This window comes from Alternaria infectoria (assembly GCF_024043175.1).
Source record: "Alternaria infectoria strain BMP 0036 chromosome Unknown scaffold_9, whole genome shotgun sequence".
NCBI lineage: Eukaryota > Fungi > Ascomycota > Dothideomycetes > Pleosporales > Pleosporaceae > Alternaria > Alternaria infectoria.
Genome location: NW_026250698.1, coordinates 664,184 through 690,552, shown reverse-complemented (window position 1 = coordinate 690,552; position 26,369 = coordinate 664,184). Strand labels below are relative to the sequence as shown.

General features: G+C 53.1%; 6 protein-coding genes across 6 annotated transcripts; 1 reads left to right on the top strand and 5 right to left on the bottom strand.

Annotated features, from left to right (window-relative positions):
* Positions 1 to 1,058: 1,058 nt before the first annotated feature.
* J4E92_006176 (uncharacterized protein) lies at positions 1,059 to 1,928 on the top strand (the record flags this gene model as incomplete). The annotated part of the gene is made up of 1 exon (XM_051497547.1): positions 1,059 to 1,928. One exon carries the CDS (start codon positions 1,059 to 1,061, stop codon positions 1,926 to 1,928), a length of 870 nt encoding a protein of 289 aa, XP_051352194.1.
* Positions 1,929 to 2,927: 999 nt separating this feature from the next.
* J4E92_006175 (uncharacterized protein) lies at positions 2,928 to 3,638 on the bottom strand (the record flags this gene model as incomplete). The annotated part of the gene is made up of 1 exon (XM_051497546.1): positions 2,928 to 3,638. The coding sequence occupies one exon, from the start codon at positions 3,636 to 3,638 to the stop codon at positions 2,928 to 2,930; it is 711 nt and encodes a 236-aa protein (XP_051352193.1).
* Positions 3,639 to 3,924: 286 nt separating this feature from the next.
* Positions 3,925 to 5,259, bottom strand: J4E92_006174 (uncharacterized protein; the record flags this gene model as incomplete). Its single annotated transcript, XM_051497545.1, has 1 exon — positions 3,925 to 5,259. The coding sequence occupies one exon, from the start codon at positions 5,257 to 5,259 to the stop codon at positions 3,925 to 3,927; it is 1,335 nt and encodes a 444-aa protein (XP_051352192.1).
* A 4,637-nt stretch (positions 5,260 to 9,896) lies between these two features.
* Positions 9,897 to 11,099, bottom strand: J4E92_006173 (uncharacterized protein; the record flags this gene model as incomplete). The annotated part of the gene is made up of 1 exon (XM_051497544.1): positions 9,897 to 11,099. One exon carries the CDS (start codon positions 11,097 to 11,099, stop codon positions 9,897 to 9,899), a length of 1,203 nt encoding a protein of 400 aa, XP_051352191.1.
* Positions 11,100 to 22,716: 11,617 nt separating this feature from the next.
* On the bottom strand, positions 22,717 to 23,362 carry J4E92_006172 (uncharacterized protein; the record flags this gene model as incomplete). The annotated part of the gene is made up of 3 exons (XM_051497543.1): positions 22,717 to 22,782; positions 22,839 to 23,069; positions 23,129 to 23,362. The coding sequence occupies 3 exons, from the start codon at positions 23,360 to 23,362 to the stop codon at positions 22,717 to 22,719; spliced, it is 531 nt and encodes a 176-aa protein (XP_051352190.1).
* Positions 23,363 to 24,759: 1,397 nt separating this feature from the next.
* J4E92_006171 (uncharacterized protein) lies at positions 24,760 to 25,779 on the bottom strand (the record flags this gene model as incomplete). The annotated part of the gene is made up of 1 exon (XM_051497542.1): positions 24,760 to 25,779. One exon carries the CDS (start codon positions 25,777 to 25,779, stop codon positions 24,760 to 24,762), a length of 1,020 nt encoding a protein of 339 aa, XP_051352189.1.
* Positions 25,780 to 26,369: the final 590 nt, after the last annotated feature.

Below are 26,369 nucleotides of genomic sequence, written 5' to 3'. Positions count from 1 at the left end.
CTTTGCACACCAGTGTTGTGTCGCAAAGAAAGAAAAGAGACGGTTAGCTCTACTGGAACCTACTATCGCGAAAGCAGCTGACAGCGTGGGTGCTTACTGGGCATGGAATGGACTAGTACGACCCCGCTGTCAGCCTCCGTCCAGATTTCCAATTCCCATGAGCTGTGATAGATGAGCAATGGTGGAGCTTGCCGTCTCCTCAAGCCCATGTATGCACCCAAAATATTGTCGAATTTGGAGTCCGTTGATATTGGCCAAGCCGGCTTGATTATAGCCACGTAACCGCTCGGCGCTCGGGTATATAGCAGAGAATTTCATCCCAAGTTTCCTTCAGTAGTCATCCAGTTCATACACTCAATTTCATTCGATCCAATCAGTCTCTCCAGCTCCAAGACTTTTTCTTCTAGTACCTAGCCAACTCTTACAATGCTAGATCACATCGGCCTCACCGTCCCAGCGTCGCGATTCGAAGAAGTCACGGCCTGGTACCTGGCCGCGCTTGCACCGCTCGGTTACAGCAAACAGATGGATTTTGGTGGACAGGGTGTTGGCCTAGGCCCAGACAGGTTGAACACCGTTTTCTGGATTTTCGCCAAGGGCGATGCTGAAGCAGCTGCGACACACTTCGCATTTCGATGCACGGATCGAGATGCAGTTGAGAAGTTCCATCAAGAGGGGGTGAAAGCCGGTGGGAAAGACAATGGGAAGCCGGGCTTGAGACCTTATCATCCAAACTACTACGCTGCCTTTGTAGTGGATCCTGTTGGGTAAGTGTCGTCGCCAGTTGGTGGTAACTGCATTCGGCTGACAGGTCTAGAAACAATGTCGAAGTCGTGAATCACGATGTGCCGCAATAAGTTCAAGCAACAGGAGCATGTATGCCTCGACAGTATCTTTAGACGTCAATGAGATTGAGCATCTGATAGGTGACCGATGTGAGGTGTAGCCGTCTCTATACCGCCTGCCCGTTTGACTACTGCCAAGACCCGCGTTTGTTGACAGCTCCTTCTACCCAAATCTTCTTCTTGCCTTCTCAACATCGTCTCCGCACTTGCATCATGCCAAAGATGCCTAAAACAGACCGCCTGCAGGCTCTGCTCGAGTTCACCCGTGAGCACAACGAGGTCGAGCAGAATCGCGTCTCGCTCGAGACCTTCCTCGCTGATTTTCAGCAAGAGCGTGAAGAACTCGATGAGGCACAGCTGAAGCAGATTCAGGCAAGCCAAAGTATGCCAAGCCACCTACCTTTGCTAACAGGTCAGCTCACCATCTACCAAACGCTCCTGGGTCTTTTCAGTACCAGTATGTATGACCACGCCATCTACGAGAACCTTCCTAAACGTGAACCAGACGATTCGGTCTCAAATTCCACTCAAACCTCCGCAATGACAGCCTCATGCACGACGCAGACCGACGCGGCGACAGACTCCCTTTGGGATCTATTGCCTAAAGCTCGCGAAGAAGCCTTCCAGCGCGGCCTCGATGCTGGAAAAGACGACGGACGCATCCAAGGAATCAAGGAAGGCCACAGCGCTGGTATGACGGAAGGCCTGGCTATCGGGCTCAAGCAGGGGCAAACGGAGGGCTTGGAGACAGGGTTAGAGCAGGGCAAGGAGGTCGACATGCAACGTGGCATCGAGATAGGAAGAAAACTCGGCTATGCTGATGGTCTCGCTGAGCGCCTGAGACAAACAAAGGAGAAGATGAAGAAGCTGGACGAAGGAGACACCGGCAGGCACATACCACAGGTAGAGGCAACTCGCGAGAAGATTATCGTGAAGCTACCTTCAAGTTTACCCGCAATGGTCCTCAAGGAGGAGAAGGAGGAAGAGGCCAAGCCCAAGCCCAGGCCCAAGCCTAAGCCCATGCCAATGATCAATGGTATCGACCCATTTGCGTCGCTTTTGGGTCTGGCACGCAAGAAGTAAATGTGCGTGTGGGGGAGATAGGAAGGAATGTACACAAAAGGAAGATACCCAATGGAGCCATGCGAAGCACAGTCAGTATATCTTTAATTGGGCCTAAGTTAATCTACTGCTGCTTAACATGAGACTTGGCAGACCACAACTACTTAGCAGCTAAGACTATGACCCCACGAATACCTGAAATTCAAAGGCCGATGTTTGAAGCGTTCATCCAGCGGCGCATACGCGCACGTAAAGCGCATCGCAGCGGAAACTTCAACGCACACGTGTCGCGTGAAGTGCCAGCAAGTTTACGACATTCAGTAGCTATGTCAGCCTGTAGCTAGATCTAATAGGTGACAGCAAGATATGATATCAGCGCTTCGCTTTCGCGAACTATCAGTCACTTGCTCCGGGTAGTCTATAGACCACTTCATTCCACGACTGTTGAGCGTTGTAGTTTCCAGAACGTATAAGAGTTCTCTCACACTCGCGCTCCCACATAGCCCACTTACTCATCTATACTAACAGAACAAAAGCTCGATCAAGCTCTTGTCGCAAGATGTCTAACCTCATGTGGCCCGTACACGACCAGGTCCTCGAAGGAAGCTGGGAAATAGCGCGCGAGATATTATCGCGAGTCGACTCCATCCACCAGCGCCTTAATCGAAGTCTCCAGTACAGTAACGATCACGAAGAGCGAGCCAGCATCAGAGAGAAACGGAGGACTCTTCGCACGTACGCTATCCTCTGTGAGCGGACATGGGAGCTCTACGAGTGGGCCCGCAACGACGAAGGAAAAGCCGCGCGACCAGAACACCCCTGGGACACCGAACCAGCAGCGCAGTCGAAATATGCAGAGGCGTTGGGACTGACAAAGGATGAACAGCCTATATCACCAATGAGGGGCGTGATGGAGCTACATCAGAAGTTGCAGGAAGCGTTTGAAACAGGAGCGGAATTGTTCTATTAGGACTTGCGCGCTTATCGAGCACACACTGCATTAGTTAGGAACAAACACCCTCAGATCTCCTTAACCCTCTCTATTAACCCCTCAACCATTGCATCCAGCTTCTGAACCACATCCCACGGCGCCTCTCCCTCCCCTGTACTAACACCCATAGCCTCGCCATACACATTCCCCCAAGCGGGATACCTTAGCATCGGACTCCTCGGATGCCAATCTTTCCTCCATCGTCGCTCTTCACTCTTCAGTGTATTGATCCGCGCTAGCAACTGATGTACTTCTACTAATGTAGGAATGTGTGCTGCGCGACCGATGGTGTATTGTTTTGAGGGCGGTGTAACGGCTTCAGCAGCTCGCCATCGGGCTTCAATGTCGAGGGCCATTCGGTGAAGGTTCAAGGCGCGGGCTGAGACGGAGTAGAGGAGGTAGTCGTGTTTGGCCCATGCGGCTTCGTCGTAGGGGATTTTTGGTGGGGGTGGGCTGAGGTAGTGCTTTACGGTCGAACGAGGAGCGGAGGCGGAGGAACGCGGTGTCTCGGTGAGGGATCGGGGAGGTGGCGTGCCGGTGGCAGAGTATGGTGCTCTGTCCGAAGAGCGTGGCGTTGGAACGGGGCCCGATGGTGGCAGTTCCGAGTAGCGAGAGCCGTGGAACGATGGTTTTCGCGCTGGGGTCGAGAAGTGAGAGGGTTGGTATGAGGACTGCGGACTGTTCTTCGGCGACTCAGCTGAGCGATGAGCAGCGATCTTGGATGAGAACTTGCGCAACATGCTCTTGAGGTTGATGTCAGTGATTGGTTGACGATGGAAGTCCTACCTTGTCGAGGGGATTGTGGATATACTGACAATGATGAGCCTGGCAGGAAGGCGCCATTCACCATATCTGCCATTGACTGTGTAGGCTCATCATGCTATTCCAGGTTTTTGCATATTTGCAGTGAATTAAGTGACTTGAAGACGGGAATGTGAAGCAAAGCCTCAACCTATGCGCGGCCAAGTAAAACATTACATGTATTCTCACCGCCAAACCTGGCGACATGCCAAAAGCCATTTCACTTCAACTAGGAACACCCTCGTACTCCCAACCGTCGACTAATCTTCTCTTTCTTCCTCTCTTGTTCTCTCTCCGGTTCGCTGCACATTTGATGAAAAAGGTAAGCACAGCCAGCAAGAAGATAATTACAGCCGCAACTGTCGGCACAACGACAATACGCGTACGATTGGTGTCAGTAGTAGGAAGATATGGACACGTCGCATTGAGTCCAATGACCCAGCAATCCGGCACACTCAGACTGTTCATATTGATGTACAGCGCATCTTCATCAGGAGCGGCAGCTTGCCAGGCAGAATAAAGATGTGAGTTTTCCAGCGCGGTGTGAGGTACGCTGAACTGATATGGGTCCCGACAGTAGCCCTCAGCGTTCGCGTAGTAGGTTGAGTCGTCCGATACACGCCAATTATAGGGTTGTCGTGGATCGTGGCAGGCCACGCGATGGCGTTGGTTGCAGTCTTCTATGCGCCAGCGCTGTGGATATGGCGACTTCATCATGACGACGCAACGGTTGTCGTTTGTGTCATCGCCTTCTCCAGAGGAATTGAGAGGCTGGCCAGGTGCGAAGGTCCATAGTGTTGAGTGTACGTATGCGGCGTAGGGTAAAGGATTCTTGTCTGCAGTTGTGTTTGCGAGGGTTTGATTGAGGAACGGTGTGATGCCGCAGGCGGTAAGATTGGTAATGGAAGGTATAGTTGACCGAAAGTCCGGCGTCGCGCTAATATCAAGTGATGGTGCATCGGCCAGAGCCCAAGACGAGTTTCTTGTTGAAGTCAAGGTGTTGTCGGAAGACGCAAACAAGCATCCAGAAGTTACACGCCCATCGGAGCCTATCGATACCGACTGCTCGTCGATGATAGTTCCGGGAGGGAAAACGTATTCGAGATCTGGTCCGAAGTTGTACTTGTCCATTTGCGGATCGATTGTGCCGTAACTAACGACGACCCGAAGTAGCTGCTTGAACTCCATGAAAGCTTCTGTAGGCCATCCACTTTGTGTGAACAGCTGTCCATCGGCATTTTTGGAGTCATCGTAGTAACCAATCAATGGGCGGTTAGACCAATCAACGTCATACCACGAGCTGTTTAAGTTTGCGCGTTGGTCACCCAAGGCGTTTGGCGTAAGGGTGTTATCGGAAAGATTACCCTGCAACACATCACTAAGGAGTTGCCCGTCTTCAGGAAGCTGGTCTTGCGCAAGGTTCGGTGCTGGGGCGTCCGGATCGGTGATGGACGAGGCAGCATGCACGTTGAACGTGAACATGGTTATCTCAGCATCAGTCGTAGTGGCTGTAATCTCGAGAAAGTCCTCTATGATACCCGTGAGCAGATCCAGCGTCATCAGAGATGTACAATTGTAGCTCCCGATTTGCAGAAGCGGTGGTCCATTGGGGGTGGGGAAGTCGACTATGGTCGGCGTTGCTGCACTCGTCGACGATGTAGAAGACGAAGATGGGGTAGATGATACCGCGTTTGTTGAGCCTGATGATGACTCTGCAGACGCAGGAGCCGATGTCAATGTCTCCTGGCGTTTTCCAAGCTGCGGAGGAATTTCCAGTGTAGATAGAGGAGTATCCGCACTCAATCTATTAGTTGTAGGCACCACTGTAGGTCCCGTCGCCACGGGTAAAGCACCCTCATCTGAGCTGTCTTCATTCGATTGGGGTAACTCCACTGGACATAGACTCCATACTGAACGTAGCGGATCCCAGTAAGCATCGACAGTAAATTGTCGAAAGCCGACAGCTAACAAGTTTGAGAAGCACTTTTGGAAAGCATTATGTTCGTACTGGTTATTCGTGAAGCAGGCTTGAGCTAACGATACAGCTGGCGTAGTATGGAAGTTGATGGGAAGTTGAAGCCCTACATCTCGTTGTGCCTACCATCAGTCAGCGATTCTGTTCGCTGATACTGCGTACGTCGAGCATGAGCCGACGGATCTGGAATGGTGCCACGAAGACCGCGCATGGACGTGTGATGGAACACATCCCCAACACCGTGCGACTACTTCACTGATGACTGCACGGAGTACAGATAGCTGACACTTACTCTAAATGCCTCAGTCCAGGGCTCTATCCAACGCGTGTTCACCGCGCTCTGATCCGGGTTATACAACTTGTTAGCCGACATTCCCGCTGGCGAACCCGGGGACCAGCACCGTAAACACGTGGCTCACACCTCGCGTGCAACGGAAGGGATGAACGACACCCGTAAGCAGGGAACGCGATAAGATATGTTTAGAAACAGGATACAACGTGGAGTGTTCGTATATGCAGATGCAGGTGTTGATGGGTAGGATGTCGTTGGGATCTGCAGGGCTGGATGCGCGACCGCGACGGACCAACGGCATCACGTGGCAGCCCGCTAGTTTTCCCACCAATCCCCTTCCGGCTAAAACTCGGCTGGCCAATGATGACGATTCGCATCGTCAAACTCACCGTTCAAAACACCAAGAGTGCAATTTGCCAGCGACGATTCCAGCAAAACGTCCGGTGGCTTGCATCAGGATTAAGCACCGGGTCGTCTGCAGAACGAGTGGGGGATATGGGGTATCACTGTTTACCCTTGATATAGTCCAGGTGTTCCGCATATTGTTCCCGAAGATTAGAGAAGGATGAGTACAAGCCTCGCACATACGCTTAATACGGGCGTTATAGCTAGGCTTACACAATACCGAACCCGCGTTGCTGGCAACTCGCTACCTACCGCCTGTAAGCGAGAGCTCGTGTCTCACTGTTCTGTACGACCTTGATCGACGTCCGAAAAAATGTTGAAAGAGCTTGCCGACTGGATGATATGCAGGTCTGCGGCGCGAGGGAAAGCGGACAATGCGTTGGGAGCGCATGGAAGGTTGCGAAAAGCTTGCCCCATGTCACTGGGAGTAATGCAGGTATGCGGCGCACGCTGACGCTTACAGCACGGATTGCCACGAGTACATTAAACGGGAGAAAAAGGGCCGCTGCAGGAGATGATGAGGTACTGCTATTACGACCCAGTTTTACACGGGATGTCTCCTGGCTGCGGATGCAACGTTGCTGTTGTGGTAAAAGGTCCGCTAGCTGTAGGCGATCGAAGCAGCGTTGCCCACGGTAAAGCCGAGAGAGTCGGAGCGGTGACTCCGGAAAATTTCTGCACGTTTGCAAATGAGGTGAACGAATAAACGAATAGAAGGCTCCTGGCATGGGGGTCTTGGAAGGATGCAACGCAAGCCGCTGATGCGGCAGGTGCACTTCTGCCTCCTGACAGGATGGAGAAGCAAGTTGCAAGCAAGTCTGACATAGCGACACCTGCGAACTCTGTGTTTGGCATAGCAAGATGGTATCGTTGCATCGAGAGGTCTCCATTTGGAAAGTGCGTACACTGCCACAGGAGGCGGCGATCATTCCGCAGTGTCAACACATTCGTTCGCAGTCGCCGAAGCCGAAACCGACGCGAGCCCCAGTATCGGCAAAAGCAGAAACCACGGCTCCAGCTGTTGCAACAGTTCCGCACGTCCGCGGGGATATCCACAGTTGTTTGACGTCTAACGTCTTCACTGCGTATGCACACAAACAAACGAGGTTTCGCCTGGACCCAGTGACTCCACAAGACTGTTGACGCAACCGCTTCCCGTGCGCGTTTCACCGAGGCCATCAGAAGGTAACCGAGCATGCCGAGCAGCTCGAAGTCTGGTTACGAGGGTCTTGGTCTGACACCCGTCTGATTGACTCTGACAGTCCTGCATACCCCTACATATGTAGTGCAGTTGTGAAAGCGACGCGTTTCGTGCATAACCACTACCTCAAAGCTAGACATGCGATCCTGGACATAGGAAAAAGGTTTCACCATCTGAGCTGCATGCACATGTCATAAGTTCGACCGGTTGGTAGCCCCGCCACGAGCCACAGACTTGAGGCGGAGGAGGTCCGGCACGATCTACGCTAGAGGACGACGTTGTGATGCTTGTGCAGATCGAAGGGATCACGACATTCACACGCAGGAACCTTCCGTCAGAAGGGCCTCATCGAGTCCCCTGATGATGTTGTTCGTAAAAAGAAACATGCTCAAGACCGAGTTACGCCGGACTATCGTAACCGTACCGTTCAACGTTCAACGGTAAATGGGGATGTGCATGCGTCTACTCGCCCCCGAACAGAAGCGAATCCGATGTCCCACAATACCGCCGTCCCTGGTACCGATGAAGTCGCATTGTGACATGTATGGGCCTGAACCAAAGCCGATGGATCGCGGACCCGAGGGAGTGGAAACTGAAATACTCCCTCTCGAGGACGGCGACCTTCCACCAACGGCTCAGCGACGGCGTTGTCTTTAGCATCACAGGGAAGGGCGGTAGACTATGGGATTGAACGGCGACATCCTCTCGACGGCGCCCACCCGGTACCAAAGTTCGAAAGACGCTATCGATTAGACCTTCTGTGTCCGCATTAGGGTACCAGAGTTTGAGCTATGCCATATGCACAAATTGCCCGTGTCTTTCCAACGCTCCTTGCACCATTGCGGACATGGAGATATACGCTAGTCGCAAATCTCGCGAGCCGTCGCGCACTAGAGCGTAGATCAAAGTCTAATAGCCGTAAACGGTAAGGCCACCAGTAGCCGCATGATCGAAGTCCCAGTGTCTTGTTTTCAGTGTTTTTCTAATCGCCGACCCTGGGTGTAGTGGCATTGGCTGATTGGAACGTTGACGTGGACGGCCCAACGATCATACCGAGGACGTTGAATCGTGAATTGCAAAAGATGCGATTCGCTCGGATGTGCGGTGGTAGAGGGCCAGAGCGACCGTACCGCACCGGGCGGGATTGAGTGTATGATTCGTGAACACAGCTAGAGCGAGGAGATCACGGTGGGCGTATCTGTGCGTACAAACTGGAGGTGCGTGGACAGTTCGTAATTTCCACAGCTGCAAAGTAAGTGTGGCATGGGGAAGTCTTCCGAAACTATTGCCCGCGTCACGGATTGCTATCGTGGTATACGTCCATCCCAGGGAATCCCTGGGGACATGTTTCCAGAAGTGCCGAAGCCCATCTTCATGTCGCAGGTATCACGGGTGACAGATTCTTGCTCAGCGGTCCAGAGCCCCACCTCGGCCACTATTGGTGGCAGTGTTAGGAAAAGGAGCGACCAATCAGTCAATTTAGAAGAAGTTATTGTTCGTCAGCTGTGTGGGTCCAGTCCAATAAGGAGACGGTGTAGGCGACACTGCAGAAGCTGCGACGGGTACGACTGCGTGGACTGATCGGGATCGCGGCGAGATCGCTCCATGCGTACGTTGAGGTGTGGAGAGGGGTTTTCAGCATGGTGGCTATCGCGGACGATTGTGAGTATCTGTCACGAGTGGGTACCACAAGCAGTCGAGATGTCATTGGAGCGGTGAGCTCTCGCCTGGAAGCGTTTAGAAACCTGGAACTTAGTGTTCGGCGATCGTTGTTCAGTGTGGGAACTCCTTGTTGTACCCCGTCAGGCGTTCAAGTGAGGGAACTTGGTACTGGGAGTCACTAAGGGATCGTGTGATGATTGAAGTTTGTTCACAAGGTCATAATTTGTTATAGTGTATTGTTTTTGATTGGCATCGGTGTAGACGCTTGCAAGTGCTGTCGCACCGCTGGGTATTATTACTGGCGACTAATTGTCGCAGTGTACAGTGAGACCTCCCTGGGTCCAAATGGAGAAACGCCGTAGTGTGTCGGACTTCGACATAGGCGATGCTACTTGGCTCCGACAAGCCAGAATAGAAACAGAAATGATGTGCCTCCCAACCGTGACACATGAACAGAGATGCTACATGGGGTATCCTGAGAGTCGTGTACAATGTTTCCCTTTTTAGGTGCATGCAAAACAAGAGTAGACAAGGTTGAAAAGCTTTGTAACAAGCAAAGTGTCGATCATTGAACATCGGCCATTAATAGAAGTAGGTTGTTTGAAACATGCGACGTATAGACAAGAAGGGGTATGGTGAACAACGTGAAACATGATAGACAGCTACATGATGTTTCGCAGCGACATCCTGTCCTTTGGTGAGACTGGCGCACTTCTGACTTCCGCTGGAACAGAGGGCAGCACGTAGGGTGACGGTAGTTGTCGCGCAGCTGGACTGGTGCTTGCGCTCGAGGACTGAGGGACCGAAAGTGTCGGCTCTGCGAGCGAATGGAAAGGAGGCAACGCACGTTGGGGCACGCTAGTCGGTGCAGACTGAGGCATAGAGTGGTGGTGTGTGAGCTGAGGGGTAGGCTGGGTGAGCAGTCGCGGTGGTTGTGGTCTCTCGTAGTTGGGCTCCCGGAAGGCAGGCGCAGGCTTGGGTACAGAGGCTTCACTGCGGTGGAGTGGCGGGAGTTGTAGTGAGCCGCGTCGCCTGTGCAGGTCGTATGAGGAGTCGTCTTCGGGCGCAAAGCCAGTAGTAGGCAAGTAGCGAGTGGAAGAGCTCTTGCGCTCTTCCCTGCTGCCGACTAATGGAGCAAGTGTGATGTCGAGAGGAGAGGCTGCGCCACGAGGCGAGCGCGACTCTGAGCCAGTGTCGGTGATGAGGGAAGGAGCGCCATCAGCAGATACGATGGAGTAGCCAGAAGGCGAGGGCATGGGTGTCTCGAATCCTCGTGCTCGTACTGTGGCGGATGCTCCATAGGCTGAGATGTCAAGTGGCTGCGGGCGCGATCCGGGGTATGGCTCGAAACGCTGGGGCTGGGGCAGCTTGAGTGCATGTGGAGAGTTGGTTGGGATGTTGAGAGAGGACCTGTGTGAGTCGTGGTATGAAGACATCCGGTGCTCCTCGTGATGAGCCTGGCTGTGGGGTGCTGGATAGTGGTAGCCAGTCTGGTTGTGGTGCATGTGCTCTCGGGATCTTTGTTCAGGACGCTCAGGGTTGCGCTTGCGGCGGTTCTGGCCACCATTCCACCAGTTCTTGACTGCATTGTCGCTGCGTCCCTTTAACCGTCTTGCAATCTCTGCCCATCTCTTGCCCATCTCAGCGACCATCTTCTCAATCAGCTCCCCCTCTTCTCCGGTGATGGGATCATGGTTCAGTGTTGGCTTCAGGTTCTGATGGTAGCGCTCTCTGCATTGCTTTGGTGACCGGGAGCCAATCTCCTGTGAGATGCGTACCCAGTTGTGAGGTCCATTACGGGCGACGAGGTTAACGAGCCACTGATCCTCGTGCTGCGACCAAGGGCCGCGTCTGTGGGCAACCATGTCGAACTCTTCTGAGAGGGAAAGAGCGACACAGGGTTGAAGTGGGGTATTGGATCCGCGCTGGTATGAATGCGGCGGACGGTGAGCACGTTCAAGGTCAGACTCCTCGATTATGACAAGATGATCAGGGAGATCAAGCTGTTGGTTGGACTTGGTCTGTCGTAAAATGTGGGAATGTGCTGCATCGTGGGTTAGTTATGCGTACATCATCGGATTAGGGCAGGCGAGGAAGCAACCAACACTATCTCAAAACATTTGGTGATCAAATGCAACGAATGACAGTAGGTGTAGTTGGGATGCAGCGCAGGCTGAATTGTAGTAGTGCTGAGAGCACGGTACAACAAATGCAGCCGACGACAGGGAGAGGTGATGAGTGAGAGTGGGACGTACCTGATTGTGCGGGTGAGAAGCACAGAGCAAAGTGTCAGTGTCGATTGTTGTATGGTAGAGGGGAAGTTGAATGATGGTCGACGTTGTTAGACGAGCCAACGGTAACGTGGTAGAGGCGGGCACTGGTATATATCACGACGGGCGCGGGGAGGAGTAGTCAGGACACTTGGACGCCAAGGCGGTCGAGGAGCTATTGACTTGTTCGGGACGGGCAGATGTGAGCGAGGATTCTGCTTTTCAGACGATGCGGCTAAGGCACTGGTGAGATGGTGGACGGAGAGCGCTGGGGCGTCATGCGGCGCTCTGAGCGACTAGCTGGGCCCTGAGCAGCAGAGGGCTAATGTAATCGTTGTCGACGACGCACACAAGCAGCGATGGACCTGGTTAGGTGCCAGATCGTCGGATTCGACAAGTACCCTGTATCACATCGTGGCATGGCGTATGGCGCTCGCCCGGCGCCGACTTGGGACGGCAGAAAAAGCAGGCGTTGCGCCCAGCTCGCATTACCACCCTGGAAAGAAGCGTAGTGAAGTGCTCCCCCCTGCGACGCTCCCTGGCCGCCGACAGCGCGCTCGTCCCCGCCGGCGGCCCACCGCTCGCGCGAAATGGTCGCATTCGCTGGGGCCCCTGGCCGTTTCGTTGTCGATTCATGATGGTGCACGCTAGCAGCAAGGCCGGTGGGATTCAGAAGACACCATGGAGACAGTCAAAGATACCCCCACTCGGCGCGATACTTGGACAGCCCCTGCCCACAGTAAAACCAAACATATCGACCGCCGTAGGGTTGAGCAGCAGCCTCAGCCAGCCAGCCTCAGCGGCATCCAGGATGCTCCAGTGGGCTCGACGTGGTCCCCATCATGACAAGCTCTGTGTACCGTCACCCTGGTTCAGGAAGGCCGGACATGCGCCTTGGGCCCTCTGGCGCGCTTGTCGCCCTTGCCTGACAGCCATGATGGACATGTTGGGTTTGCAGTGTCAAGCAACGTGGTCTACAAGTCTCCGTGATGCCGTTTCCCCATGGCAAACTGCGCTGAACTGGTGTCTCGAGCAGGCCGGCCGTCGACACGAGGCAGGCCTCTCCAGCGCCGCACGATGCACGTTGCAGTCAGCACTTGGGCGTCGATCAAACGGGTGCTGGTGCTGGGTGCGGACCGGGCGCGAGTAGTGTGATCGTCACCGGCCCTCACATTGGAGGACACGAGGTCGGCGAGGTGCGCTTGGCATCACGACGTCTCCTTTTCGGGCCTGTCGTTCTCCCGAGGCTAGCGCGGTGCACTCACATCGAACTGGGCGTGTTTCTGGTGTTCTATTTTCTGGCGAGTGCGACACACAACCTGTTTCCTGAGGCGTGTGTCTCTGGCCGCGCTGGGGTGGAGGTGAGGGTGAGAGTGTCTGCTGGCGGCCGTTGGTGGGCTGGAGTGATCTGCCGGCGGGACAGTAGCGAAAAGTAGCGAGCCCGCTCAACTGGACCGCCTGCACCAGTGAGCGCCTGCCGTGGCATTTGGAATATTGCCAGCTAGTACAGTAGCCCTCGATTTGCGCTCCAGCCCTTTTCGGCAGCCTCGGAGGCCACTCGTGCACGCTTTGGGATGGGCAAAACCGTTGCTGGCCAAAACACATCGTCACTCTCGCTCCCATTCTATCGTCGCCGAAGTCACCCACTAGGGCGATCGCAACCTGCTGCGGGTATCTTGGTTATACCGTGACGCTATTATCTCGATCGTCCTGCACGCTGCAACGAGACCCTCGAGGGCATGAGTGAGGCTGTCCGTCGCCCAACTTTCTCCATTTATCCCCAGCCCGACGTCGACCTATTACGCCATCGGTGGGGACACTGTACATGTACTCAATCTGATACCGCTGCTGAAGGCTATATCGCGAGTCACCCATGTCGGCGCCGCGCACAATAGAGACAGCCTCGTCCAGACTGCTGCACACCCCACGCGACATGGTTCCAACTCTGTTCCCTCACCCAGCACCAGGGCTTGGTTGCGTTCGGATAGACCGAGGTCTCGCCATTCCTTGTCCGTCGCATGCGGCGCAGGCGTGGCTGATGCATCAGATCCGGGGGTTTCATCGCTCTTACCGTTGGCGGCCTAGCGCGTCCCGGTTGCAAGGCCTAGCGTTCACGGGACGCACAGCATCCGGCCGAGTGGGTGCTTTGTTTCGCTGAGCCTCAGCCGCTTTCTGCTGCACATGCGCTCCAATGCAGCAACCTCGCCGTTCACCCGACGACTTTATTTGTCCAATCTGCCCTTGCCATCCATACGTTCGCTTCAAATCGCCTGCAGGACTCAACGGTCGCCGTCGCCGATCGCTTCCGAGCCCGCAATTTCGACGAACGAATGACAATTCCATGCGTTGCATTTGCAATTCTGCTACATGCACGCAGACGTGTGGCCCGCCGCTGATTCAGCACCCCCGTCTTGACCAGGGTCGTGAGCGATCGTAGGAACAAACTCTCGCCAAACACGCAGGCCTGTCTTTCGCGTTCGGATTCGCGCAACGGCTGTTTGTCTTGAGAGCGCCCTGCCTGAGTCGCCTAATCGCCAAACCATGTACCACCGAATGTCATCCATGACCCTCGACCCCTTCTGTTCCTCGGAGCACCGCGCGGGGTCTTCCGCTTGGTCGATGAAATCTGAAATCCTAGCTCGCTGCCCGTCGTGGTTGGCTGCTTCGTACGTCTGCCGCAGCTATACGCCTGCCCATCCTCAACCATGCCGCGCAGCATCCCGTCCTGTGGGACGAACGGTGGTTCCAACACTGAGGTGTGGCTCCTGCCGTGTTCGCTGCAATGTCTGAGCAGGACAATTTGCAGACACAGCATTTTGCCATGGCTAGCACGCTTTCGTGTCACGTCTTCCATATGACCTCGACCGAAGATGCTCGGCCCTTGGTCTATATCCATGTCGACGCTGCAACTGCTCCCGATGCCAGAGTGCATCCTGTGCAAGAGCGGCATCTTTCCGCGCTACCTTCCGCGCGCCTCGTAACCCTCTTGCGAGTCGCGGAATATTGGATGTCGTCGGCGAAAGTCCCCTAGCCAGGATTGCCCTCTCTCTTGGCCGGCACAAAGAGAGGATGTGCGCGGGTGGAAGGGGATGAAAGACCCACGGATTGGCAAAACCTTCGCAACGTGTTCCCTGCAAGTGACTCTACGCCTCCATCACCAAGCGTCTCGCAACACACGCCGCATAGTGCACCCGATGTGCACCTTACAGCAACGGCGACCGATGTCGACCAAGTTACCATCTTGACATCCTGCGCTGTGCAACTATGTGATCGCCGAGGACGGTTCTAGAGTCAACAGTAGTACGCTCACACCTTGCTTGTCTGACTGCCCCGCCCCCAATATCGTATTGGTAGTGATAAATCGTCATGGACGGCACAATCCGACCAGGGTTTGCGGAAGCACGCACTGCCGTAAACAATTCTCCAGCAAAGGAAGGGGTGCGAGACCCGTGTGGATTTGCATTTCCTCGAATAACTCTCCATAGGATCAGACAGGGATACCCAGCCACGATCTCATAGATCAGATTAACGAATGATCTGCGCTCAGCCAATAGCAAAGCCAGCTCGCTGCGTCAATCTTCTGAAACTCATTACCCACCTTCGACTGTCGTTTGTTCTTCCGTCGTGGCTTGTTCATATCGACCGGGACTCCTATTGGTGGTTGCGCGTACCGCTGTTCCCAAAACAGACTGCGGTTGACGAAACGTCTTCAAATTGAGGTTCGCAGCTCACGGTTATTTGACAGCGGCAGACCAGCGGCCAAACTGATCGACTTGTCCGCGCAGTGGCCCGCTCCAGCCTCACTATACAAGGCACCCACGCATGGATGGCAGCACAGCTCAGCACCTGGCCTACATGCGACTTTTGATTTTACACTCTACGCTGCACTCATGCTTCAGAAGTCTCTGGGGTGGTGGCACTACACCACCGTGCAGTCTTCACGCAGGAGCTCATGCAGCAGATTGTCGTCTCTGACTCGTCATCGACTCCATCTGCACACGTTAGCGCGCTGCTGCGGCGCATCCTCTCGACTGGTCCAAAGCAAGATGCGGCGCCAGCGAGGGAAGGCCGTTTAGCTTAGATCTGAGCGGCCGCCGAATCGGATCGGCATGCCCCACCAAAACCCCTTTCTCCTCGCTCAAAGGGCTGCAAAAGTAAGTAAAACCATATTCTGGTCAGCAATTGCTATCCGAAATCAGCAGCCAAGGTTGTTGGCATCCTGTACGACTCGTCGCTCGGCCCATGCCGACACACACCTTGTTGTTGCCTCTCAACATCTCCATGATTCGCCGGGAATGTGCGTGACTTGCATCACCCGCCCACACGGAAAATAGCACTGGACGGCTGATCATCTGTTTCGGAATTTCACCGTCTGGCGAGACGTTAATGGCGTTGATCACGATGACACCTTACCAAGCCCTTTGGGGATCGTCAATAGACATGATGCGGATGACCTCGCCGAGATACTAGCACTTGGTGATGAATGCGTGTGCACGCAAAATCTTGTACTAGGACCGGCCTGTCGGTCCAGGCACTTGGTTCCGTACTTATTGAATGAACCTATGTCACCGATCCCGCGTTCGGCCGTGGCCATGCAATGCCCGCAGCCGCACCACTACCCGCACAACATGGAGCGGCGCCGAACCCTCGTTGTCAACGCTTGAGAAAGCTTTCTCTTTACTGTACTCCCAAGGCCGGCCATGGTGTCATACTCCTTCCTTTGCTTAAGGTCCATGTGTGCGTGCTATGATCTGCAACACTGATGATCGACCGGATGACCACATCCGGAAGGGGATCCACGACTCGTGAGCCTGCTTGCGTGCTCATGGCGATCAGGGTATAATCTTTGCTTTTTCGTTTTCTGTAGGGCTCGCAGTCAAGGCATTCACTGCACCGCCTCGCCTCACGTTTTCATCCCCTTTCGTGTACTGCCGAATTTCCGAATGCAATCCTTTGCAATGCAACACTGCTGTATCAGTTGCTGCCCTATGCTTCCACAAGGCATTCATCAAACACAGGGCACCACTCACGACGTTCAGGAATGTCAACGGTCGGCCCCGTTCACGTCAGAGGCATGATCTAGCATCAAATGGGATCCTCGTACAGGGATAATCGCTTCACTTTGTTGGCAAGAGCTGGATGAGCGTTCACCGTTTCTTGACAGAGACAGCGCTGCACGTCCCTATAACGTTGAGAATGACAGCGCATCGTGCGAGTAGGATGTACCCACACTCTGCAGAGTTGTCAAGCCGTGTAGAGCCATTCACGGTTTATTGTTGACCGGCATTCCCTCGGATTCGCATCCTTTCACACGATAGCCATAACCCTGGCTGGACAGTACCTGAGGGATTCTCCGGAAGGCAGCGCCGATCTGCATGCAGCACAATGTTGCCTGTTAGCTTATGGTTACCGTTTTCGGATTATCAGCTTATCGTTTTGTTCTCTTGATACGCCGAGCACCAATCATGGAGGCGAGTCGAGCAACTTCGAGGCACTGCAGAATCCTGTTTTGCGGACTCGCTATTCTTTTCGACCATCACTGACTCGTCACGACATCGAACGATAACGAGCAGTGTAGCTTTGGGCTCCAAACCTTCACCGTTGGATACGCGCGCTTGTAGGCATGAGATATTCCGGTGGTTAAGCTGGATATCAGGTTAAGCTGAAATCAGTCATGGGAGCGAATGATGATCGCCTCTGCACAGTGCACAAGAGTTTATTCCTCCGTTTTGCTATTCGCTTGATTCAGCGTTGTATATCGTTTTGATGTCATTCCTCAAGCTGTTCTCCTGGCTGAGGACGGCTGTGTTGTCCTACGTGAGAACGCGGGTACGTCTGACTCTGCTATGCCAGACAATCGATCTATGCACCTTTCTCCAGCGAAGTCTCGCAGCAATTTTACTTTGCTTTCCCTTTTTGGCTTGTTCCTCAGTCTTCCATCAGCCCAAGCTACGGTCTGCGTCTGCTATCACCTGTTCGGTTATCAAGTGCAGCTGCTGTGTGGTTGTAAGACAGCCGACCAGGAATCTGTCACAACATTCACCATCTCTTTTTACACATCACTTCTTCTACTGTGGCGCTGACAATTTCATTAGAATTCTAACCTTACAACTGGAGTACCCCCTACACAACGAATACTATTCCGGACGTGAACCCAGGCATTCACCAGTACTCAGAATAGCCACAGGCTCAGCTCGTCAAGCTCGTCACACCGGTCGATAAGAAGCACCGCCTCGCTTCCATTCTCAACGATGCTGTGGAAACTGCTATCTCACGCATCGCACTTGCTGCATAAGTACCACCTTACGTTGTGCCTTCCACGACACGCGATGTCCGTTCCGAAATCCCGTTAAGGTACCTTGACAGCGCCGAACACCAAGACCCAGGGCCACGGTAAAAGTACGAAGCTTGTCTACATATGGTCATACAATTAACCCTTGCGGTCATGAGTGGCGGAAGAATTGAGACGGATATAGTGAGTTGATGATACACGGCAGTTTAGGGTTGGACGTGGGGTAACGCAATGACGAGGTGCAACTTGCTGATTAAATTGCGCAGTTAAGCGGTGCATGGGCTGCACCTATTCCATCACTACAATTAGGTCGACGGATGCGAACACGCGACTAGGCATCATGGAACAGCTCAGCGAGATGAACACCACACACACAAACAGGGTTGGGGCAAAATACCCCACCGAAAGATGGACAACATTCCTCTATACGAAGCCACGCAGGTTCACTCGCTAAACGTTCAGCTACCCTGCCCTCAGCATCCACGAGCTGCATGTGCACACTTCAGCAGCCATCTTACATGAGCAGCACGGCAATCCCGGTTGGCGAGGGCTATAGCTCAGCCAGCAAGCACATACCCCTCGTGCTCTCTGGTGCCACCCTTCGGAAGCCCGTCAGAAGCTGAACACGAACCCGGGGCCTCGCACCTGGGTCCAACGCCCGGAAGCGCCGCCTACTGTAGCATGCTTCTAGGGAGTTTCTAAAGGGTCGCACGGCGCGCACGCGAACGTCTGACTGCGTTATCGGCTGGCCGCTGCGCAGGTCTCGTCACCTCCTTCAGACGATTCAAGGACCCTCAAGCACGCGAAACCCCTCCCAGCACTGTTTCTCACAACCCCATTGTTTCTCTGTCTCTCTTCCCGCCAGGGTGTCATACTCCTACAGGTGAATGAATCTGTACCTCCCGGTCGCATTTCGCACCATACTCCCCAATCTGTCAGTCGCGCGGGCCGCAGCCGTCCGGAACCAATCTCCAGCGTCATCCACCCGTGGCTTGCAGCTTGTCTTGTCTGACACAAGGACAAGGGCCCTGGCCTCCCCCATGCACCCAACCAAACAACGGCGGGGTTCGGACGCAACCAGGGCACTCAAACCTCACGCATCTAGGCATGCAAGCGAGCAGAGGCCAAAATTGCCCGCCTTAAGCCACGAGGCAGCAAAAGCCGTTGTGCCACGCTAAACTTGATTTATTTATAGCGTTGCGCTGGGCTAACGTGCATTCCTTCCACCCAGGTATCATATCTCACGTCTCGGGAGTCGGAGACGGCAGGTAGATGTGCGTGTAAATCCGCCGGCAATCTTGACGCAGAAGCGCGATATCACATTGCGGCGCGGTTTCCCTTGACTTTGTACAGTTGCCTGCGGGTGTCGCGGTGTTCGCGATAGTGGATAGTGGAGCCCTGTATTAGGCCCGATGCCACCCGTCATCTACGACTTTGCTGTGCATCGCCCGTTTGCAGTAGAAGGCGCGAAATTCTTTGCGTCGCAGATGCGGAGACAATTGCGGCTGATGAAGTAATGTACACGGTATGTCACTCTGAACATGGCCCTTTGTGTAAGTGCTCGCCGGGGCCTTGTACAGTACTGATAATTCTGTACCGTGTGGCTTCGTACCAGGGGAAACTGTCCGACGTTCTTTCCGGCTTGTCGAACAGTCCGAAAGCAGTATCTCATTCATTGCACCGAGGATGTGTTGCTCATACGATACTAATCACAAATATGACAGGGCCTTCCGCTGGTCAAGTCAATAGGTAAACTCACCGCAACCAACCCCACATCGTCATCGTTGAGTAGGCTACGACCAGCCCGTGCACATGGCTGCCCACATCACGATTCTGCAGCTGCATCTCATGTCCTGCAGCCGGTAAGCATCCACGGACCTCCTCCTGGGTATACAATCAATTCTATGACATCCCGACACTTGTTTCTCTTAGTCAACGTATCGGCCGAAGGCCGTGTTTACGCACGAAAGCAGAACGAGGACCCTGCGTCCCATCCCCCTGCTAATATCGCATCGGTCAGATTTCTCGATATGATAGCTGTAGATGTCTGGGGTAAGTTTGAGGGTGAGTGAGGCGAATGAACAGAGCAAGGGCAAGTCAGCAAGGGGGTGGGCAAAGTGTAAGACCGAGGTACGATATCATTGGGAGAGTAGACGAGAATCATGCCATTGGGTATCATGGTCATCTCAGCGGGTGGTCCCAACAACTTGGTAAGCTAGTTCAACGGGCGCGTAACTGTGACTGGTAGGTTGGTTCGGACAGTTTGCCCTTGCCTTTACATGCAGATTAGGTGCTTTGGGCTGTTGCGTTGCTGCCGTATTTTGATGCGTTTTTTCTTTCTCCCTCTCGATGATGCAGGACCCTAAACCTTTTCGTGTGTCGTGCGTCTGCTTCTAGAACAACCGTCTTAAGCGAAAATGGCCTGTTTTCCAGCCTTAGCCTCGTGCTTTGGGCCTCTACGTCGTCATATTGAGACAAGGCAAAGTTAACAATGGGCGCCTGCAAGCGACAGCGCGTCACAATCCACATTTTCCACGCCCCCAATTCTTGTCGCGACGCAGAAAATCCTTCAGCCTCCTGCTGCATGTCCGCTTCTTCCGAGTCAGTTGGGCAAGAAGACATGGTCGGTTTGCATCCGCCCGTCCAGCGAACCAAGTTGCGTCCCAACTACCTCATGATCTCCCGCGCCCTGCGCCACACGAATCCTTCCAACAGGGCCAAAACGGTAAAACTAAACATTTTTATCCTGTTTCGTATCCGGATCGTCTTACTTCCGGAATCCTTTAACGAATCTATTGCATCCTCGATTGCTGCTTTGGGTAAGGGCGCGTTGCCAATTTGGTGTTGCACGCAGCGAACGGTTGGTAATGGTGTTTTGTGGAGAGCTGGAATGCTGCTTGTCGGCGGCACCGCACGTATGAGACGTTTGAGCTGTTGACGAGACGCGTAGGAGGTGCTGCAACTGGATTGTTTGGGGTGCAGAGTGCGACATTATGGTTGGTGGTAATGGAATGCCGAGCTGGGTTCTTCAGCTCGAACGGTCCACACCTTTTCTCTCTACCTCACGACTCAGCACTACAACCACTTGTCCGGTACTTGCAGGCGACAAACGGCTTAGATGACATGCACTACCTAAACTACTCTTGGCAATACCGCGCTTCCGTGCAACGATATCCTGAACGGTACCGCGCGGACTGGGCCGCTCCTTCGTGGCAACTTGCTAGGTTGATCACCTTATCCGTCTGGAGATAACCGGGAAACTTCACCTCGGCACCCAAGCGGGCTGACGGTCATAGTAATCACTCGATTCGAGCATCGCCATGCCGAGCCAGATACTTCGCCGAGGTGGTTTCGCTTCGGGTGGTGATTGAGGCTGCGCTATGATGGGTGTGGACATGCATAAGCGATGGCGATCTCCTGCTTTGAGCGTGTCGCAGTGTTGACGGCGACGGGAATAGAGCAGTACACAGCGAGGCTGAGGCTGGTTGCTGATCTGATGTGCTTCGAGCATTGCGAATAATCAACACAGATCAAGTACGTGTCAACATCATTCGTGGATTCAGGCTACAATGTGGGGTGCCGTTGTTTGTGAAGACGCTGTGGTACGATTACCTATGTTCCTGTGCCAACCGGAATAGGTAGAGATTCTTGAGTATGGAGGCTGGACGCTGGCTGGCATTGTTCTTCAATGTGAAAGTACTAATCATCTCACTTTAAGGTGTTCACTTGACTACAGCAGTCGCGAGACACGGTGATATGACCGTGACAGTATGAGATTATATAAAGCAGAATGTGTATGTCTTCATTTTAGATAGTACTCTAAATGTTATCCGCTACACTTCTACTCCAGATTGTATGCTGCTGCGGTAGCCTTGCCGCATTGTTACTACTTCGCTTTCGATCAGAAGTTAGTAAAACCAAGATTCTGTACATCTCATTGTTACACTTTTGGTGGACACTGGCAGAGGGGCATTACTATATTTGGCTGCTTCATTGTACCTATCTTTTCTTCGGATCCATAGTCTTCTTATTGTAAAACCCAAAGTTGCGCATTCATATTTCGCGCAACGAGTCGATTCTGGATCCTATCTTCTTCATCGAGTTACGTTCTAGGTGGCTCAGCTACACACAATTTCCACTTCACGTATCTTCTCCGCAACCCGTCTCGATGGTGCTTGAGGCATTTTCTCATGTCGAGAATGTTCTCGGCAGTTCAAGCTATGCAAACACGTCCTTTTCTTAACGGCTTCTGTGATGCAGTGAGTTAGTGCTCTACCTCGGTCGACTATGACGCCCTAATCTTTAACTTTAGCAAACTAACTAGGTAATTCCGTATCAGTGCTTGCGAAACCCATAGATACTGCTAATAGTTGTAACATATTTGACATCCCCATATGTGTGTATGCAGTCTTGACCATTTCTCGGCCTAGTCCCCCAACATGATCTTGATCATCTATGTCTGACGGTATGAGTTGATAATCTCTTCTCGTTCCCAATATTCCCAAATGGAGCTCGTCAGGAAGCGAACAAATGCATGATCTTAATGTTCGAGCTTACGTCTAGTAGATTTTCCATCGTATGTAATAACAGCAAGACTTACATTCACTGGGAAACCTTGATGGGGGCTCATATACTTTTGTCACAATCACACGATACAACGCAGCTATTGCGTTCCCATGTCATTCTCTAGTAGCAACAGAACCGTTGTTAGGACTGCTCTCTCAAATGGTAGCTCTCAGTCATTTGAGGGACAAGCTATCAAAGTAAAAAAGTGAATTCGAATTATGTACAGGCGACGTTCGCAAATTGATGTGTACAGTATGAGAAAGGTAAGAAGGTAACTACATAGCACTCTTGTGATCCATATCCATCCATCCCGGGGTCAGTCGTAAAGATGACTTAATGATTCGATAGAATCGTCTATGCGCAGTAAAGGTCGGAGGTAGCGCTGTCGAACTTGCAGTTGGAGGGAGACTGAATGGCAAGCTATTTTGGTATTAGCATAGGGATATATGAGGAAATATGTCATGGCTGTGACTTACGTTGATGTAGCCACCGTCACCGCGGCTGTAGAAGGAGTTGTCGGGGCCGGACATGAGGAAGCAGTCGTAGTCGGTGTTGAGGACACCGGACTTGAAGCGGACGGAAGAGAGCTCGCGCATCTGGTTGGGCTTGGTGACCTCGTAGCCCTTGTTGTAGCAGACGGCAGCCTCGCCGGGGCCGGCGCGCTTGATCATCTCGGCGACAGTGGCCTGGGTGAAAGCCTCACGGGCCTGAGGAGTGAGAAAGTTAGTCTGAGAACTGGATATGATTTGTAAGGGTTGTGGCTTACAGCGTTCCAGTCAATGGCATCCTTAGCGATGTTGAGGGCAGCAGTGCCGGAAACACCGACAATACCAGAGACAACACCTCCGATGATGGCGATGGAGACGGGGTCGACAACGCGCTTGTCGAGCTCAGGAACAGCGGGGGCAGTCCAGTTGGTCTTGTGAGGGTGAGGGTGAGGCCAGGTAGGGACGGCGGCGGCAGTGCCAGCGAGGAGAGCGGTAGCGAGTTGGAACTTCATTTTGAAAGAGGGTTGGTTGGTGATTCAGCGAGTGAAATCGGGTGGATTGTAAGAGGCTGTTGTAGTGATGATTGAAGACTTGATGATCGTGATGAGGATATTGAGGAGTACTTCTCAACCTCTTATATATCCAAAGTGTTGCGCTGATCACCACCCAAGGGCCATATACAGATATCTTATTCGGGCCATCCTCGTTGCTATCTTGCTAAAGCCTCATGTTTCTGAGACCGCCCGGTGAATTGTTTTCATGTACTCCTTGGCTCCAAGCGTGAGGATACATGCGATGGAGTGTGGCCAAGGAGAGGGATCGTCCGTGTGCCTTGCAGATATGGCGTGAAAACGAGCCATTCGGTGCGATTCCTGAACACGACATCATCAGAGCCTCAATACTCGTCTCCGCTTGTTCGGCGGCACTCATGAGGCTTGCCCGGTTCTAAGCGTGAAGACGCACGCATGAGGCTGATTAGTGAGGTACCCAGGTAGCTTGGCTAAGGAGGTTGCCGTTGCGCAGGCAGACATACTCAACCTTGGAAGGATCGTATGTGATGCGAGTCCCTGTAGGGAACCAGTTTCAGAATGCGTTCCTTGCCTATATTGTTTCCCGGGTACTCATCAACACGTTCTCATCGTTCAGGCGCACCGTGGTGTCTGTTCACTGGAGATAGATTACTTCGCAGCCGTTTCCCGTGCCGCAGTGACCGCTTGGGACCGCTTAGATTCCCGATCGCGATCCGTGGGAGCTGGGACGTCGTACCCCAGAGGACAGGTCACGCGGGTAACTTACTCAAGCAAGCCGTGGATTGCGCACTGTTCTTGGCATAAGCTTACGGAGGATGCCGAATGCCCGTGACTAACTATTCCTGGTTAGGATCAGCTCCGAAAATTGAGCCGCATTCCATCTTCGAAGATCGTTATACTGAAGCATCATGCTACTGCAGAGGTATGCCAGCCTTCGTACCGGCTTCAAGCCGACTAAGCGCTCAAAACTCGTTTGTATGTTTGTTAGCATAGCTGTTATCGTTCTTAGCACGATCCGTCTGTTTATCACAATCACAAAAAACACGCCGTTTATCCTGAAACGACCATGATCTTCTCTTGGCCTGTTTCCTAGCCATGTTAGCGCGTTTATTTGGTGATGCTATCGCGAATTCACGTGTTGAAGAAGTCAGCCTGACCAGATATCTCCGCATGTTTTTTCTTCAGATAAATTAAGCTACGTAGAACCAAGCCGGCAAATCGTATTAAGTTTCACCGGCGACCTGGTCGCTGTCAACTTGATACAAGACGATGACGTAGTACCCCAGACCCTGTGCTATAATCGAGCAACCAATGCCAACCATTGGTCTGACAGCTCACACGTGGATGCCTCTGAGAGACCGACAGTAACCATCCACACGTTACCTCCCAGACCACTCTCTCCGCATCTTCTCGAACCCCTTTACAAGCCCCTGTCCTCCTGTACCCACAGGAATCTCACCTACCTCAAGTCTCCTCGAGAATTCCATTCGCTGCGCAGCTTCAATATTAGTGTCAAGGATATCTATACCTTCTGCGGCATCTTGCCACTGTTTCACCGTAACGCTACGAGGATTTTTCCGGCTCTGCTCAAGAAGAACTTTGACTTGATCAAGCTGCCTGATGAACTGCTTCAGAGTTTTGATGGCAACGTCGTTCATGGCGACTTCGGCTTGGTACTTTGCATCTTGCTGGCGCTTCTTGAAGAGTTCAACATGGAAGCGATCATCGAATTGGGGCCTGGGCAATGTATGCATTCGTTCTTTTCGAGACATTGTTGATTGTAAAGCGTGACAGCTTGTTTCTCGCGATGGCGGTGCACCAGAGCCTGATGTTCGCCTTACCTTCTCGGCTTCTGCTTTTGGTTTCCCGATGTGGGCAGCGAGCGCGACGTAGTCTACATGCGGCACGCCCTCAACCCATTTCGCGGATGGAAGACCCTCCCCGTAGGGAAGACGCGCTGCGAGGTCAAGATATTGCACGCTCCTGGGCAAGTTGACTCGCGGCCAATGTTTCTCGCAGTACTCCACGCGTGCCTCGTTGTTGGAATACGGGTCTTCTTTCGGCCACCCCACTCGTGGCCAAAGCTTCTCTTGCAGGTCCCTTACCGCCGTAAGGTTTAAGTTCGGAACGGCTTGTGGCCGATGCGCTTGCCGGTACCGCTTCGCCTTGTAGTTTGCCAGCGCTATCATGTTCAAGTAGGGAACTTCCTTCGGCCACTTCTCTTTGTGATGAGGCTTTTGATAAATGGCGCGCAACTTGCCAGGAGATTTCTCAAATAGCTGATCCCAGTCTTCCGGTGTGACAGAGTCTCGGTCCGCAGTGTATTGGCGTCTTAGAACGCGAGACTGCTTCCAGAGTTGACTGACAGCGACTTTCCACGCACGGACTCTGCGCCGCATTATCAGTACCTTGAGGTCATGTGCGCGTTGGGCCTTCCGCTTTGCGACCGAAACCTTAATGCGATGTAGGCGGTTCCTATGTTGCTGTAGCCGGCTGGGCCATCTTGAGACAATGCTATTTAGCCTATGTTGTAGGAGGAGATGCTTGAAGCTGACGCGATTCCAGCGCGTGTAGTGTTCGGATCCACAGCCCATGCTTGAGTACTCGGTTGTATTGATGGTAGCGGGACTTGGCTAACTACCTAGGTAGTGTTGCCGACAGTTGAAAAGGGCTTGGAAGAGCGTGACGAGTGGGTGATGTAGAGCGCGAGGGTGATATTGCGGTGGAGGGAAGCACAAGTATATACTAGAGGAATCTGGTTAGCCAGGCGGCAAGAGACGCAAGTGAAAAACTTGCCATAGATGAACGACTGTCGCTCTTCCAATACCAGAGTGTTCTGCATCGCCCATCGCGAATTCAGTGAAGGTGGTGGCAGTACATGTAAGCGACATGCTTCTGATGAAGAGAAGGTAAGAAGGTGCTTCCTAGGTATGTCCACTGAGCGCGAAACCCTTCCTACCATTACCAGAGGAGTTGTTGAATGACGTCA